This window comes from Rana temporaria, chromosome 4, assembly GCF_905171775.1.
Source record: "Rana temporaria chromosome 4, aRanTem1.1, whole genome shotgun sequence".
Classification (NCBI taxonomy): domain Eukaryota; kingdom Metazoa; phylum Chordata; class Amphibia; order Anura; family Ranidae; genus Rana; species Rana temporaria.
Window position 1 is genome coordinate 424549075 of NC_053492.1, and position 16901 is coordinate 424565975.

A 16901-nucleotide genomic window follows, 5' to 3' on the forward strand; every position below is an offset into this window, starting at 1 on the left:
GTCCCTCTCTTACCTTTCCACGCTGCAGGGTATTGCCAAGCAAGAGGCCCAATCTTCCCCCTTCACCGTGGGTATAGTCCTAGACCTTCAGGGACCGGGGTCCATGGCAGGAACACCACACCCCTGGACCTATATAGCACCCTGGCAGCAGAAAAAACATTTGGTCCTTAGAAGGCACAAAGTTCTGGAACCCAGGATCCAGCCCTCCGCAGAGAGGCATTATAGGCTAAACCTCGTTCTTCGTACCGAGGCCCGGGTACCGCCCACTTTGGCCATGAAGCACCTTGGACGGATCCGGATTTATGGAGGCTTTTTACATCCAGCATGGATCCCTCCAGTGGAGCTCCTAAGAGCACATGTTAACTCGTGACCAACACCTTAGACACTGATGAAAAAACTGAGGTACTCCCAGTAGGGGAGGGGTTATATAGGGAGGGAACTTCCTGTTTAATTGATTACACCAGTGTCCAGCACCTGAAGGTAGACTCTATAACCCACATGTAATGGCTATGCAGCTCTGTGTCCCGTGATGTACGATAAAGAAATAAGATTTAAACTTGGAAACAAAGTGCTAGAAAGAGCCTGGTCAGCAAGTGGTTACAATTTTAAACCGAGGGGTGAAGATTCAAAGCTTCCACGGACGAAGTAAGTGAGCAATAAGCACATTGGGATGGTCTGGCCAGAAAAATACATAAGAAAAGGCTTCTATTTATTAGGAAAAGTGAACTTTTGCCTGAAAAGGTCATATTGCGAAACAATGCAGAAAGTACTCACCTGGGCAGCTGTGCTTTGACCTGTTTTTGACATAGGCTGTGGTAGCGTTCCACCCGCAGGAATCCTTGGTTGAGTAGGCGCTGACACTCTAGATCCATACGCTTACACACCTAGAACACAAAGACCACAAGTAAGCTTACCAGAGCTGAAATCCTTTGAATTTCTCTGAAGTTTCACAGCTACAAAAGACGACATTTTAGATGCCAAAACAGCACAGAGCCTCCATAAATAGAAATCTTTGTATTTTCTCTTTCAATTACAAATCGAAAATAAAAAGGCGGATTGAGGGTCAGGAGGAGCTGTAGGGGAGGGGGGGGTCACTGTAGAGTAATGGGTGGAGCCAAACTGACAGGGCCCCCCCAAATAAGCAGTTTGTTATGCTTTGTAATGAATGAAAAACAGTAAAATGACTGGTACCGATGACTCATTGTGTTCATTCAAGAAAGGAAGGGACTGGTAAATATGACATATTTACCGAACACTTCCCCCATTCTCCATCCCGAAGGATGCTAGTGTTTGCTTGCAGCTGCCAGCGGGAAGGAGCAGAGGGAAGCTGGCTGCACATCGGGGGGCCTTGGCATCAGAGGGAAAAGTATGGTACACAGGGCGGGGGATCGGTGCGGTGAGGACAGTTACTGGAACTGATGCCTTGTATGGATCTCTCTGAAGCAGCTGAATGCCAGTCAGAGGGAGGAAAAAAAAAAGTTTTGCTTTCTTGGACTTTGTGCAAAAATACTGGGGAGGTCATCGGCTGCCACTGTACCTTTAACCACTTAGCGCAAATTGCCACCGTACGCCAGTAATTTGATGCCAAATACCGTTATGGTAGCAGATAGCTGCCATAACCCTGGTATTTTCAACAACGGCCAGCGGCTGGCTTTCAGAAAAAAGTGGTCTCTGCAGCGGTTTCGCCGCAAGATCACTTTTATCAGGGGGCGGGAGAGGTGCGAGTGAGGGAAAGATGGCCTCATAACATTGAATGGCGGAAGCGAAGTCAAACATCACTTCCGCCCAATGGTCTTAAAAAGGGGAATTTTATTTATTTTTGCAAAAATGTCATTATTTTTTATTGCATTTTAGTGTACATGTGAGATCCGAGGACTTTTTGACCCCAGATCTCATATTAAAGAGGACCTGTCATGCTTTTTTTCTATGACAAGGGATGTTTACATTCCTTGTAATAGGAATAAAAGTGACCCACAAAATTGCTTTTATTTTTTAAATTGACAGTGTAAAAATAAAATGTAAAGCACCCCACCCCACCGAGCGAGCGCATATGCAAGTCGCGCCTGCACATCGTCAGAGTAAAAAAATTCTAGCGCTAGGCCTCCTCTAATTCTAAACATGCAACCTGTAGACATTTTTAAAGTGATACTAAAGCTTTTTTTTTTTTTTTTTTTTAAACAAACATATCATACTTGCCTCCACTGTGCAGCTTGTTTTGCACAGAGTGGCCCCGAACATCATCTTCTGGGGTCCCTCGGCAGCTCCTCCCTGCATTAGATAACCCCCTAGGAGAACCGCTCTCCTGAGGGGGTTACCTTCCGAGCACGATCCTGAGTCATTCATTCGGCGTCTATAGACACTGAGTGTATGACTAGGCCCCGCGTCATTAGATTTGTTTGACAGCAGCAGGAGCCAATGGCTGCGCTGCTATCAATCTATCCAATCAAAGCCGGGACTCAGTGGAAAGAAGGATGATGGGGACGGGCTGAGGAGATGAAGGGGCTCAGGTAAGTAAAACGGGAGGGGCTAGGAGGCGGGTAACTGCCAGATGTTTTTTCACCTTAATGCATTCTAAAAAAAACACGAGCCTTTACAACCCCTTTGAATATCGCCTATGGAGATTTTTAAGGGTAAAAGTTTGTCGCCATTCCATGAGCGGGTGCAATTTTGAAGCGTGACATGTTGGGTATCAATTTACTCGGCATAGCATTATCTTTCACAATATAGAAAAAAATTCGGCCATCTTATTTTTTTTCTTATTTGTCTTATTTTTTAAGTAAAAAAAAAAAAAAAAGTATTTTTTCCAAAAAATTGCGCTTGTAAGACCGCTGCACAAATACTTTGTGACAAAGTATTACAACGACCGCCATTTTATTCTCTAGGGTGTCTGAAAAGAATATGTTTGTGGGATCCAAGTAATTTTCTAGCAAAAAAAATAAAAAATTATTTTAACTTCAAAGAAGTGTCAAAAAGAGTCTCGGTCCTTAAAGCGGAGGTTCACCCTAAAAGAATTCTATACCATCCCGTCCAGCATACTTGCGTCAGCTACAGTATGCTTTTTTTTTTTTGCGCTGCATTTACCGTTTAATCCCTCAGTTTCTTTTCAGACTCCCGCGGGAAGTAGGCATTTCTATGAAGAGGGGAACATGATTGACGTCCGGCTATGGCGTGTCACGCGTTCCGAAAATAGCCGAAATAGGACTCGCCTGTATACGGCGCCTGAGCAGTCATCTCCTAGTCCGTGCGCAGGCGCCGTATAGCGCCGTGAAGAGCCGAGACCTAGTCCGGCTATTTTCGAAATGCGTGACGCGCCATAGCCGGACGTCAATCATGTTCCCCTCTTCATAGGAACGCCTACTTTTTTTTTTTTGCGCTGTATTTACCGTTTAATCCTTCAGTTTCTTTTCAGACTCCCGCGGGGGTCTGAAAAGAAACTGAAGGATTAAACAGTAAATACAGCGCAAAAAAAAAAAAAAGGAAAAGCATACTGTAGCTGACGCAAGTATGCTGGATGGGATGGTACATAGATGTTTTTTAGGGTGAACCTCTGCTTTAAGTGGTTAAGAAGGATGGTGACATGTCTACTCACAATTTATTCATGATATATTTTATTACAAGAAGGGGGCTTCCATAGTTTAGAGTTAAAGACCATAATTGGCGCGGGGGGGGGGGGGGGGGGGGGCTTGAAGACACGACAACATAGCCTAACGTGTTTGCAGCTGTGATTTTTGCTTTGTGGACTAAACAAGAAAAGCCACATCAGTTTGTAGACTCATCTTTCAAGGCAAAAAAAGAAGATTAGCAGATGTTTGCCATCTGAAACCTATAGGCTGCTATACTGGCAGATGTTCTTTAGAAAGATCCGGCTCGTTCTCAGACCAAGTGACCGACTCCGACATCTGTCATACTTGCCATAACGGAATCAGCAAAGCGCTGCATCAGCTGTACTATGAATGAAGCCATTGTGCAGCTAGGAGACAGGGAGGTGAGAGAAGAGCCGTACCTACTGCAGATCCAATCAATCTCCGGCTAAGGGCAGAGGGATCACCGATTCCATCAACCTCTACAGTCACCAGAGGATTAATACATCAGGGAAGATGCACCTCTCTATGGAAGAAGAGCCAGGCTCTGTGTGCACTTTACAGCAATTTAGTACTTTCCATGAAATCATATCATCTGGGCTGAAGAATAGGAAATCACTATTCAATAGGAACATATGACCCTGCCTGCATTATAAAGCATTGCAATTTAGAACTAATGAAAGCTTTTCTCTGCTAAGCTATAGATCAGACTTGCTTTAAGCTTAGTAACCTCAGTATATCTCCCTGAGACTCAACCGACAGAGCGGCCCTCTCCATTATTAAGGGCCAACACAATGACAGCAACTGAACAACCACACCAGCTTCCGGAGGAGAAAACTGAGCTGAAAGCAAAAGAATAACAAAGCTGGGTGAAAATACAGTGCAATTCTTAAAGCGGAGGTTCACCCTAAAAACATTGTTCTAACATTACATTGTGCTCACTTCCAACATTGACAGTATGCTTTTTTTTTTATTTTGCTGTACATACCGTCGTATAGCTATTCCCCCGCCCCCCCCCCCGGCTTCCGGGTAGTGGCACGCGGGGGTGGGCGTTCCTATGCAGAGGCTAAGTGATTAACGTGATGACAAAAACTTCCCCCCGGCGCATCACCAGTTTCCGTAAGAAGCCGAACGTCGGTGCCCAGGCGCCGTATAGAGCCGACTCGCAGTTCGGCTTCTTTCAGAAACTCGTGACGCGCCTTATGCACCGGGGGGGGGGGGGGGGGGGGAGTTTTTGTCATCACGTCAATCACTTAGCCTCTGCATAGGAACGCCCACTCCCGTGGGAGCCACTACTGGGGGGGGGGGGGCATATAGCTATACCACGGTATGTACAGCCAAAAAAATCAGCATACTGTCAATGTTGGAAGTATGCACAATGTAATGTTAAAAACATTTTTCTAGGGTGAACCTCCGCTTTAACCACGTGACCTCTGGAAGATTTACCCCCTTTCATGACCAGGCCATTTTTTGCAAAAAATAAAGCACTGAATTACTTTGACAATTACGCCGTTGTATACCCAAATGTCCCTCCCCCCCCCCCCCCCCCCCCCCCAAATAGAGCTCTCTTTTGGTGGCATTTGATAACCTGTGTTTTAAAAAACACATCCAATAATAAAAAAATTATATAAATAAATAGAAAAAAAAAAGAGTTATATATCATTTTTTGTATGCTATAAAACGCATCAAATTAAAAAAAATCTTCATAAATTTAGTCCAATGTGTATTCTAGGGCCGAAACAACTAATCGATTATGAAAATAATCGTTAGTTGCAGCCCTAGTATATTCTGCTGCAAATTTTGGGTAAAAAAGTATATACAACTAAATACCAATAAGCGTATATTGATTGGTTTGCACAAACGTTATAGCATCTACAGACTATGGCACAAATGTCAAACTGGCAGCCCTGTAGCTGTTACAAGTCCCATGAGGCATTGCAAGGCTGACAGTTACAAGCATGACTCCGACAGGCAGAGGAATGATGGGAGTTCTGCAACAGCTGGAGGGCCGCCAGTTTGACATCCCTGGACTATGGGATACATGTATTTATTTACTAGTAATGTCGATGATCACCGACTTATAGCAAGACTGCGATATTGCGGTGGACTGACACTTTCAGTGTAGAGTCTCAGCATAAAATGGTGCTGTGATGAAGTAACTCCTGTGTACATGCATGGGAGTTGCATCATCTTGTCCCGGCCAATCAAGATGGCTGACAAACCCAAACCCAGAAGATTACAAGGTGGCGATGGGAAAAAAAAAAAAATACATTTATATATGCATCAGGAAAAAAAAAGAAAAAAAGCCAGACGCACATACTGCTAATAAAACAAGAGATTAAAATCATCTAATCCACTTTGAAATTGCCTGAAGCTAAGAAGCTGGCACAGTGCTATAACATGAAGCTGGCACAGTGCTAGAACATGATACCATCTTTAAAGTGCATTTCCACTTTTGCTGCCAAATTGGGAGAACACCTATTTTGTTATTCATTAAATGTTCCCATTCACATAGCAGAACTTAAAAAATGAATAAATACTGGACATCCTTTTATGTGCATAAATCGCCTCATTAGCTTTCCCCTTTTAAATTTAAAGTTCAACTTTTGAAAAAAAAAAAAACGATATTTTTTTTTTTCAGCTAAAAGCAGATTGCAGGTGCAATGTTAGGCTCCTGCAGACTCTCAGGATACCCCAAGCCTAAGTAAGATCAATGGACTATAAAAGCGCTCACTAGTGCCCCTGCAGCAGGACAGAGCTCTGCATTGTTTACATATGGAGAGCTTCTCCCTGTGTCTCTCCTCTGCGATCAACGGGTGCCGGCGATCATTCATTGGCCAACGCCCGCTGATCGGCTTCTGCTGTGACTAATCACAGAAAAAGCGGCGCACAGACCTCCTACATCAGTGATGGCGAACCTCGGCACCCCAGATGTTTTGGAACTACATTTCCCATGATGCTAAACTTCACTGCAGAGTTCATGAGCATCATGCGAAATGTAGTTCAAAAACATCTGGGGTGCCAAGGCTCGCCATAACTGCCCTACATGCAAGCGGAGAATCACGTGTATGCAATTTTGCATAGACTTGACTAGGCATGATGGGAATTGTAGTTCCTGAACAACTGGAGGGCCGTAGTTTGAAGACCCATTTTTTAGTTACACAATTGTTAAAAATAGCTTGGATAAACTTGCTATAAAGAAACAACCAGAAAAGCAAGAAATATTTTTAGGTACCGTATTTAATCGGGGTATTGCGCGCTCCGGCGTATAGCGCGCACCCCTTAATGTTGACCCTAAAATCCTGAAAATTTTTTTATTACATTTTACTACTTACAGTTTTGGTGTCTTGCCCGGCGTCCATCGGCAGCCTCGTCTGGTCCGGCGTCCTCCGAGCTTCTCCTGCGCCGTCTCTGTGTCGAATCCCCGCTTCCCGCGCTCAGTTTGAAGCCTCCACCGACATATACCGAGCGCAGTACACTCGGGTATATTCGACCACGCTCGGCTTCTCACGCATAAACATCACAGAGCGTGACTACGAGCGAAGCCGAGCCTGGCCAAATGTACTGCGCTCAGTATATTTCGGCGCAGGCATTCAATCTAAACGCAGGAAGCGGATATCGGCATATATCGCGCACCCACGATTTTGCCCCGATTTTCAGGGCAAAAAAGTGCACGGTATATGCCGATAAATACGGTATGTGGTGTGAATGGAAGAGCACAAACATAGGTAGGGGTTCTCAAGTTTGACTTCAAAAATGAAAATTGTACATTCACACCTGCGAAAGCACCCTGCCGGCAATTGCTTGCAAGAACCAAAGCAGGGGTTCCTGCAATTAGCTGCAAGTAGGCAGCCACCCTGAAAGCAATGGGAGGCTGCCGTCTCTCGCAGCTAATCGCACCCACTCGCATTTAATTGCTGGCAGGGTGCATTTGCAAGTGTGAACATATCCTTAAAAATGACGATTATGTAGGTGTATTGCAGCCCCCAACCTCACCAAAGCCCACTGCAAGGGTTAACCGCCTTACTTATTGAAATAAAATAATTACAATGCAAATATCCAAACAACTGTCTGGCATAAAAGTAGTACAATAATGGGATTGCGTACTGCATTACATCCTAATGCCGCGTACACACAAATGCGTTTTTTGTCTTGTAAAAAAACGTTGTTTTTTTCTCATGAAAGAAAAATGACGTTTTTTAAACTTCATTTTAAAAAACGACGTTGCCTATACACCATCGTTTTTTCAAAATGCTCTAGCAAAGCGCGGTTACGTTCATGCTCAGGTTTAAAAACGTTGTTTTAAACGTCGTTTTACCCACACACACACACACACACTATCATTTTAAATGACACACAAAACGACATTTTGAAAAACGACAAAAAAAAATTGAAGCATGTTCTGAAAAACGACCAAAAAAAATTCGAACATGCTTCAGTTTTTTATGTCGTTTTTCAAAATGTCGTTTTTTGTGTCATTTAAAAATGATAGTGTGTGGGTAAAACGTTGTTTTTTGTCTTCTGAAAAACGACCAAAAAAATATTCAAAGACAAAAAACAAAGTTTTGCCCACACAAGATCATTTTAAATGACGTTTTTTAAAACGTTGTTTTATTTCATCACAAAAAACGACCGTGTGTACGCGGCATAAGGCTCCGTTCACACTAATGCGTTTTTTGATGCATTATGCAGAAAAGCAGGGAATTTTTTTTAACATGGGTTCCTATGGAACATGTTCACATCAATGCTTTTTTGTGCCTCTGCGTTTTTGGAAAGGGTCGGGGACTTTTTTTCCCCTGCAAAAAGCAGCGTTTTGCATGTAATAAAATTCAAATGGACCTGCATTAAAAATGCAAGTACCGCGTTTTTAACCACGATTTGCAATTTTTTGTATCCTGTTTATGGTTGGTTGTTAAAGGAAATGTAAAAAAAAAATCGTGTCGAAAAACGCAGCAAGCACCGCAAAAACACTCAAAAGCAACATGCATAGGTGTGAATGGAGCCTTAGAAGGAAGATGGTTATTTCAGACCCCTCTGCAGCGGTAGCAGAGGACCCTTCAAAGGTGTCCCTGTTCAGCAATAGAAGCAACGACAGCCTGCTGTGTATCCTTCCAGAGATGCTTCAAGGACAGAGGCTACCAGGGAGTCTCATAACTGAAGGAGGCGTCTGCTATCCATCTAGATGAGGAAATTCTCCCACACTGTAATGCTAAAAGGATAAAAATGAGGGGGGGGGGGGGGGTAGTAATTGCAGGGATAACATTCATACACTATTATTATTCTCACCTTATAATGCATGCCATTCTATTAATGGAGATTAACCACTTAAGACCCGGACCTTTAGGCAGGTAAAGGACCCAGACAGTTTTTGCGATTCGGTACTGCGTCGCTTTAACTGACAATTGGGCGGTCGTGCAAAGTGGCTCCCAAACAAAACTGGCGTCCTTTATTGAAAAAAATGCAATATTTACTTTTTGCTATAATAAATATCCCGCACAAATATATATTAAAAAAAAATCCTCAGTTAAGGCCGATATGTATTCTTAAAAAAAAAAAAAAAAAAAAAAAATCGAAAGAAGCGTTTATCGATTGGTTTGTGCAAAATTGATAGCGTTTACAAAATAGGGATAGTGGATAGTTTCATTGCATTTTTCTAAAAAAATATTTTTTTACTACTAATGGCGGCGATCAGCGTTTTTTTTTCGTGACTGCGACATTATGGCGGACACATTTTTGGGACCATTGCCATTTTCACAGCAAAAAATGCATTAAAAATGCATTGTTTACTGTGAAAATGACAATTGTAGTTTGGGAGTTAACCACTAGGGGGCGCTGAAGTGGTTAAGTGTGACCTCATCTGTGTTCCTAACTGTAGGAGGGTGGGGCTGGACGTGTGACGTCATTGTGTGTTCCCCGATATATGGAAACACGATCAATCAATGACAGCGCCACAGGGAAGAACGGGGAAGCTGTGTTTACACACAGCTCTCCCCGTTCTTCAGCTCCGGGGACCGATCGTGGGACTCCAGCGGCGATCGGGTCCGGAGCTTCGGACCGGGGGGCGCGCGCCCGCGACCCATGGCTGGGCACTTAGAGGACGTACATGTACGTGCCCAGCCGTGCCATTCTGCCAACGTATATCTGCAGGAGGTGGTCCTTAAGTGGTTAATCTCTGGGGCTGGAGGAATAGAATTCGTTATGCTATACGCTAAACAAAACCTTGCCTGTGGGTTTGCAGGCTCCAGCCATTTGAATGGCTGAGTCGTGATGATGTCACTCCAGCACATCTGCTGTTTGATGTCACCGGCTGCCAGGCAAGTGAATATCTCCTAAACGGTGCATGTTTAGGAAGTATTTATTCTTCCTACAGGCAAGTTATGTTTTACTAAAAGCTTACCTGTAGGGAAAAAAAAAAAAAAAAAAAAAAAAATCACAAAGTGGAGTTTACTACCACTTTAACCTCTTCAAGACCATGCTATAGTCAAATGATGGCTATAGCGCTGTCGCACATTTCTGGGAGGGTGTCTTGACGTCCTCCCATGATTTTGCTTCCCGCACGCCCTCTGCGGCACACATTGGCAGCGATATGTGATCGCCATCTCCTTCCGACACAGATGATCACAGATCTGGGTAAAGAGCCAATCACAGAGGCTCTTTACTATGTGACCAGCTGTGTCCAATCACAGCTGATCATAGCGTAAACATGATTTACTGGTTATCGGCAGTCTTCTCCTCATGCTAACACTGCGTGAGGAGAGCCGATCCAGCAAGCAGCAATCCACCCAAGGGACATCCACGCTGATAATCAGCAAACCAATTATCAGTGCCCATCAGCACCGCCCCCCCATCACTGCAGCCCACCAGTGAAGAAGGAAAATGTACTTGTTTACAAAAACAGAAACTAAGAATCTTTTATTTTTCAAAATGTTATTTAGCAAAAAAAAAAAAAAACCCCAGTGGCTATTAAATATCACCAAAAGAAGGTCTTAAAAAAAATATCATACGGGTACAGTATTGCATGACCATGCAACTGTCAAAAGTTCACAAAAAAACAAAACACGCTGCCCATTGATTTCAATGGGCAAGGGCACTCCTAAGGCATTGCAAAGATGCGGCTAGCAGGACTTTTTTTTTTTTAACGTCCCGCAAGCACACCGATCCAGTGTGAAATCCCTCAGGCTTTCACACTGGACTGACATGAGAGGCGATTTGTAGGCGCTATTTTTAGCGCTATAACGCCTGTAAAGCAACTCAGTGTAAAAGCAGCCGAAGAGTAAATAACATCCCTTGTGTTTTTGTTTTTTAAAAGGCAGGCTTTAAAAAGGTAAACTACACTGCTTGGGGTAGATTTGGATTAGAAAGATCTTTAGCAGCCTGGCGGTGGAGGAAGGAGGAGGGGGGCCAAACTTCCGGGGCAGCGAAGGGAGGGGGGGGAGCAAACAAGCGGAGCATCCACTTTTGAGTGGAACGCCGCTTTAAGTCCCTATAGATCACTTCAGGCTGTAAAACATTATAAATCAGTACACTGTAATGTGTCTTATCCGGCTCTGCACATGCTCAGTTGCGCTCTATTCTTAGCACTGTGCCTAAATTCAGAGGTGGATTTCACTGGAAGAATTCAACAGGTATTTGTGGAACTTCGCAGGAAGACTAAAGAAAACTAAGTGCAGATGTACTTACTGTAGAACATTTTTATTTTTTGTAAAGACCATAGTTCTATTTTAAAGTGGTGTTCCACCGCAATTTTTTTTCTTTAAGTCAGCAGCAACAAACACTGTAACTTCTGACTTTTAATAAGGAAACTTACCTGTCCAGGGAGCCCGCAATGTCGACGCCCTGAGGCTGATCCATCCATTGGATGCCGCCATTCGAAGGGAAACCGGCAGTGGAGCTTTGCGGCTTCACTGCTCGTTTCCTTCTGCGCATGTGCGGCGCCTTGTGAATGGCCGGGTGTCTTCTGGAACACACACAGGTCCCAAAAGACAGCAGGCCCCATTTCCCAGGAGCACAGGCGAGGGAAGTAGAGAACTAGAAGCTCAGCGGAATAGGAAATGGCAGATTGGGATGACTGCCTAGCAACAGGGCATTCTGGTAAGTAAAAAAAAAAAAATTCGCAAATGTTTTTTTTTTTAAGATGTTAATGTAAATTGTTTTTAGGGTGGACTGCCGCTTTAACCACTTAAGACCCGGACCAAAATGCAGCTAAAGGACCTTGCCCCTTTTTGCGATTCGGCACTGCATCGATTTAACTGACAATTGCGCGGTCGTGCGACGTGGCTCCCAAACAAAATTGGCGTCCTTTTTTTCCCACAAATAGAGCTTTCTTTTGGTGGTATTTGATCACCTCTGCGGTTTTAATTTTTTACGCTATAAACAAAAATAGAGCGACAATTTTGAAAAAAAAAAATGCAATATTTTTTACTTTTTGCTATAATAAATATCCCCCAAAAATATATTAAAAACATTTTTTTTCCTCAGTTTAGGCCCATACGTATTCTTCTACATATTTTTGGTAAAAAAAAAAAAAAAAAAAAATCTCAAAAAAATTGCAATAAGCGTTTATCGGATGGTTTGCGCAAAAATTATAGCGTTTACAAAATAGGGGATAGTTTTATTGCATTTTTATGATTTTTTTTTACTACTAATGGCGGCGATCAGCGATTTTTTTCGTGACTGCGTCATTATGGCGGACACTTCGAACAATTTTGACACATTTTTGGGACCATTCTCATTTTCACAGAACAAAATGCATTTAAAAAGCATTGTTTACTGTGGAATGACAGTTGCAGTTTGGGAGTTAACCACAGGGGGCGCTGAAGGAGTTATGTTTCACTTAATGTGTGTTTACAACTGTAGGGGGTGTGGCTGTAGGAGTGATGTCATCGATTGTGTCCCCCTATAAAAAGGGATGACACGATCGATGCAGCCGCCACAGTGAAGAACGGGGAAGCCGTGTTTACACGCGGCTCTCCCCGTTCTTCAGCGCCGGGGACCGATCGCGGGACCCCAGCGGCGATCGGGTCCCGGAGCTTCGGACCGGGTCGCGGGAGCGCACCCGCGACCCACGGCTGGGTACATGTACTGTACGTACATGTGCCCAGCCGTGCCATTCTGCTGACATATATGTGCAGGAGGCGGTCCTTAAGTGGTTAAAGTAAGCCTGTAACGAGTGGACTATCATTGCTGACCTCCTGAAAATGCTGGTTGCCTGGATGTTTATAATGAGAAAAGCCATCATAAACATCAGTGGTCCCCAACCTTTTTGGCACCCGCTGCGTGGAAGAAAATTGTGCCAAGGTTACGGAGGGTGTAAACAATTTTTCGCGGGCAATGGCTGGTGTTGGCACTTCAAACATCACGGCACCATGCTTGATGTGCTGTCAGGGTGATTTGAAGCGCATTATTTCTATTATTACATTGTAGTATTAAATGAAATAGATTACCCATCACCAGATGCGGAATGTCACTTGCCACATCACCTGTCAAAATGTGGATTGTCACCAAATGTGGAATGTCACTTTCCATGCCACACTGCCTGTCACCAGATGCAGAGTGCCCCTTGTGCTATGTGAGGCAGACAACTGCAGGGGTGAACTACAAGTCCAAACACACCCCACCTGTACTCCCACACACAGCTCATCTGTCACTGATGATGTGGGACCGCCCCTCTGTATCAGGGTGTCTCCCACCTCATGCTGCAGCCGGTTTCACCTGGCAGAGGAAGGGTCCAGGACTCATTCAGCTGTCACTGTCTGGCTCCGCCCTCGGCCATTCCCGATTAGCTGCCCGGGGGAGGGAGGAATCTGCATCACTGACCAAGGAATCTGTTTTCTCACAGAGAAGCTGCAGGAGATCGGTGGGGCGGGGCGGGCAGTGAGAGATGATGTCATCTCTCTGCTCCCCGTCGCACCTCCGACACTGAGACATTACACTGGCTGTGAGGGCGGAAGAGCGGCGATGTGGAGGGGGGGGGGGCCGTGAGAGATGATATCATCTCTGCTTGCCCACCCTCTCCTTCCATCCACCCAGCTCTCTCATGCCGGCTGCCCAGCAGGTGTCTCTTCCTGGCAGGCCGCCCGCACCACAGCTGCAAAAGGGCCACGGCCCAAGGGGTTGACGACCCCTGATGCACATGCCTGTTCCTGGTTATTGTGGAAGAATCAGAACACCCGCCACATGAAATTTTATAGGAAAGGTCAGCAATGGTCTCTATTATGACAGGTTAACTATAAAAAAAAAAAAAATAATAATAAATATGTAGGCTGCCATTGCTGATCTAAAAAAAAAAAAAAAAAAAAAAAAAAAAAAAAATCTTATTTGTTCCAAGTCGCTGACCTGGAACAACAGCGCAGCCGGTGAAGACTTCTTTCATGTCAGTGTAAGGATTGAAAACACTGAGTCAAGACAGCCGAGTATTTTCACGTGGTCAGCAATGGCAACCCCTGTATTTCTCTCACCACAGATGTTCTGCGAAGCAGAACTATACCCGCCTATCGGTTTCAGCCAAGTAAGCTGCCATCTTCAACTGCCATGATGCTGCACCAGTGATCAGTTATGACGCCGGCCATTAGAAGATTTGACAGTTTGTTTTAGAGCACAACCAGTTTAAGTGTTTTTTTAAATCATTGATGGGTTTAGTTCCGCTGTAAAAGGTGCGGTCATCTCACCTATTCAGACAAAGTGATGGTGACTTTGTAAAGGGTTCGCCCTGCACCAGTTATACTCACCTCAGCACAGGCTCCGCCAGGCCATACCGCCTGCAGGAAGGGCACAGGCTCGCCCCCTTGGTCTATACCGCCTGCAGGAAGGGCACAGGCTCACCCCCTTGGTCTATACTGCCTGCAGGGAGGGCACAGGCTCACCCCCCGGTCCATACCGCTTGCAGGAAGGGCACAGACTCGCCCCCTTGGTCTATACCGCCTGCATTGAGGGCACAGGCTCGCCCCCTTAGTCCATACCACCTGCAGGAAGGGCACAGGCTCGCCCCCTTAGTCCATACCGCCTGCAGGAAAAGCACAGGCTCGCCCCCTTAGTCCATACCGCCTGCAGGAAGGGCACAGGCTCGCCCCCTTAGTCCATACCGCCTGCAGGAAGGGCACAGGCTCGCCCCCTTAGTCCATACCGCCTGCAGGAAGGGCACAGGCTCGCCCCCTTAGTCCATACCGCCTGCAGGAAGGGCACAGGCTCGCCCCCTTAGTCCATACCACCTGCAGGAAGGGCACATGCTCGCCCCCTTAGTCCATACCACCTGCAGGGAGGGCACAGGCTCACCCCCCGGTCCATACCGCCTGCAGGGAGGGCACAGGCTCGCCCCCTTAGTCCATACCGCCTGCAGGGAGGGCACAGGCTCGCCCCCTTAGTCCATACCACCTGCAGGGAGGGCACAGGCTCGCCCTGTTGGTCCATACCACCTGCAGGGAGGGCACAGGCTGCCCCCAGACTATACCACCAGACGGGGCGGGGGCACAGGCCCCACCCGGTCCATACCACCTGCAGGAAGGGCAGAGGCTCCCCCCAGACTATACCACCAGGTGGGGCAGGGGCACAGACTCCCCCTAGTCCATACCGCCTGCGAGGGCACGTGGTATAGACATAGTAGGGGGAAAAGGTGTCTGTGTGTTGAAGTGGGAAGGAAAGGAGTGAAAGGTAGAGGGAGGGGGAAAATGTAAGGTGCACAGAGCTGGGAAAATATATTCTCCTCTATGGCAAGTGTAAAAGGGGGGGGGGGGTAATATGGAGAGGGTGGGGGGTTTGCCCCTGTCAGCAGTAGTTGGGGGTATAAGTATTGCCCCCTGTCAGTTGTAAAGGGAGGGGTTGGAAGGGGTAATATGGAGAGGGTGGGGGGTATAATAAGTATTGCCCCCTGTCAGTTGTAAAGGGAGGGGTTGGAAGGGGTAATGTACAGCACAGCAGGTTGGGGGGTGATCACTGCCTCATAGGAGGTTTAGGGGTCATTGGGGGAGGGTATTTTTGAGGGGTGGTATGAATTGCCCCCTGACAGATGTAGGGGGTATCAGTGAAGGGATGCAGCAGGCAGAGCTCCTGGGTGGGTAGATGGGTAGGTAGGTAGATAGGTGGGGGAGTATTGAAGTGTAAAGCACGCACAGCGCCCCCTCCCGGCTCCCCTCTCTCACCAGGCGCAGTTGGCTGATCTGGTCGTAGCTCAGGAAGTTCAGGATGTTCTCGATGGCCACAATGGGGAGGTCGAGCAGCGTGCTGCACTCCGTGGATCCCCCGGGGGACGAGGAGCCCCCCGTACCGCACTCACTCCCCCTCTCCTCCCCGGCTGCCGACATCTTTTTTTTTTCTCCAGAGCAAACACCCGCCCCCCGACTGACGTCACTTCCGCCACTGAGGAGACCGTCGTCCTAATACAGAAGGGGCGGGGCTACGCTGTGTCTGAGTGTAGAACACACTACCCTGTATGTTGGGGGGGCTCGTCCCTGTATGAGGGGAGTGGTATATGGAAGTCTATGTAAACACGAGACCAATAAAGTCACATATGGCAGATTATCCGTCCTCACATGTGGTGGCTGCTTCAGTTACGTTCTTCCAGGCAGTTTTCCTCTTTATTTTCCTGCCAGTAACACACTTCCTGTTCCGGGGTGACAACACTCTGTGCAGTGTATCTATGGAGGAGCAACGTTGTCACCCTAGGACAGGAAGTGTATTAAGACTACAAAACACCTCCACCTCTCCCCATCTTCATGACATAGGGGGAGGTGTTCTGTGGAGCCCTCTTGCCATGTTTTTCAGGGCCTCACTATCCCACCCGCTGACCTGAAACCTGCATGGATAGAGGGGAGGGAGACCAAAGAACGTCCATTCGCTGATCTTCCCTAGCAACGAAGAACCCGAAAGTGACACAAATGTCATCACTTAAGTTTCTGCTCTCACTTTCCCCAGCTGCTGTGACTGAGTAAGAAGCCAATGGAGCGCAAGGAGACATAGACCCCTGATGTCCTCTTAGGGTCAGTTCACAGCAATTGTGGTACAAAATCGCATATTTTCCCGCAATGGAATGCACTGCCAGCTTGCGGCTGCAGACGTGTGCGGGTGTCATTCATTCTTAAAGCGGAGGTTCACCCAAAAAAAATAATTTTTAACATTACATTCAGCCGAGTTGTCCTAATGACAATCGGCTGTTTATTTTTTTATTTTTTCCCGTACATACTGTATTTTCACCGCCGCTTCCGGGTATGTCTTCTGCGGGACTGGGCGTTCCTAATTGATTGACAGGCTTCCGACCGTCGCATACAGCGCGCCACGAGTTGCCGAAAGAAGCCGAACGTCGGTGCGCAGGCGCCGTATAGAGCCGCA

General features: G+C 46.2%; 1 protein-coding gene across 1 annotated transcript in view; it reads right to left on the bottom strand.

Annotated features, from left to right (window-relative positions):
* The window catches only part of FBXO28 (F-box protein 28), a 38091-nt gene extending 22181 nt beyond the window's left edge, over positions 1-15910 (bottom strand). The window contains exons 1-2 of the mRNA XM_040351389.1: positions 15716-15910; positions 775-884 (exon numbers count right to left, since the gene is read on the bottom strand). Of these exons, the coding sequence (XP_040207323.1) occupies positions 775-884; positions 15716-15877 (272 nt within the window). The 5' untranslated portion in view covers positions 15878-15910. The remainder of the gene's footprint in view (positions 1-774; positions 885-15715) is intronic.
* Positions 15911-16901: the final 991 nt, after the last annotated feature.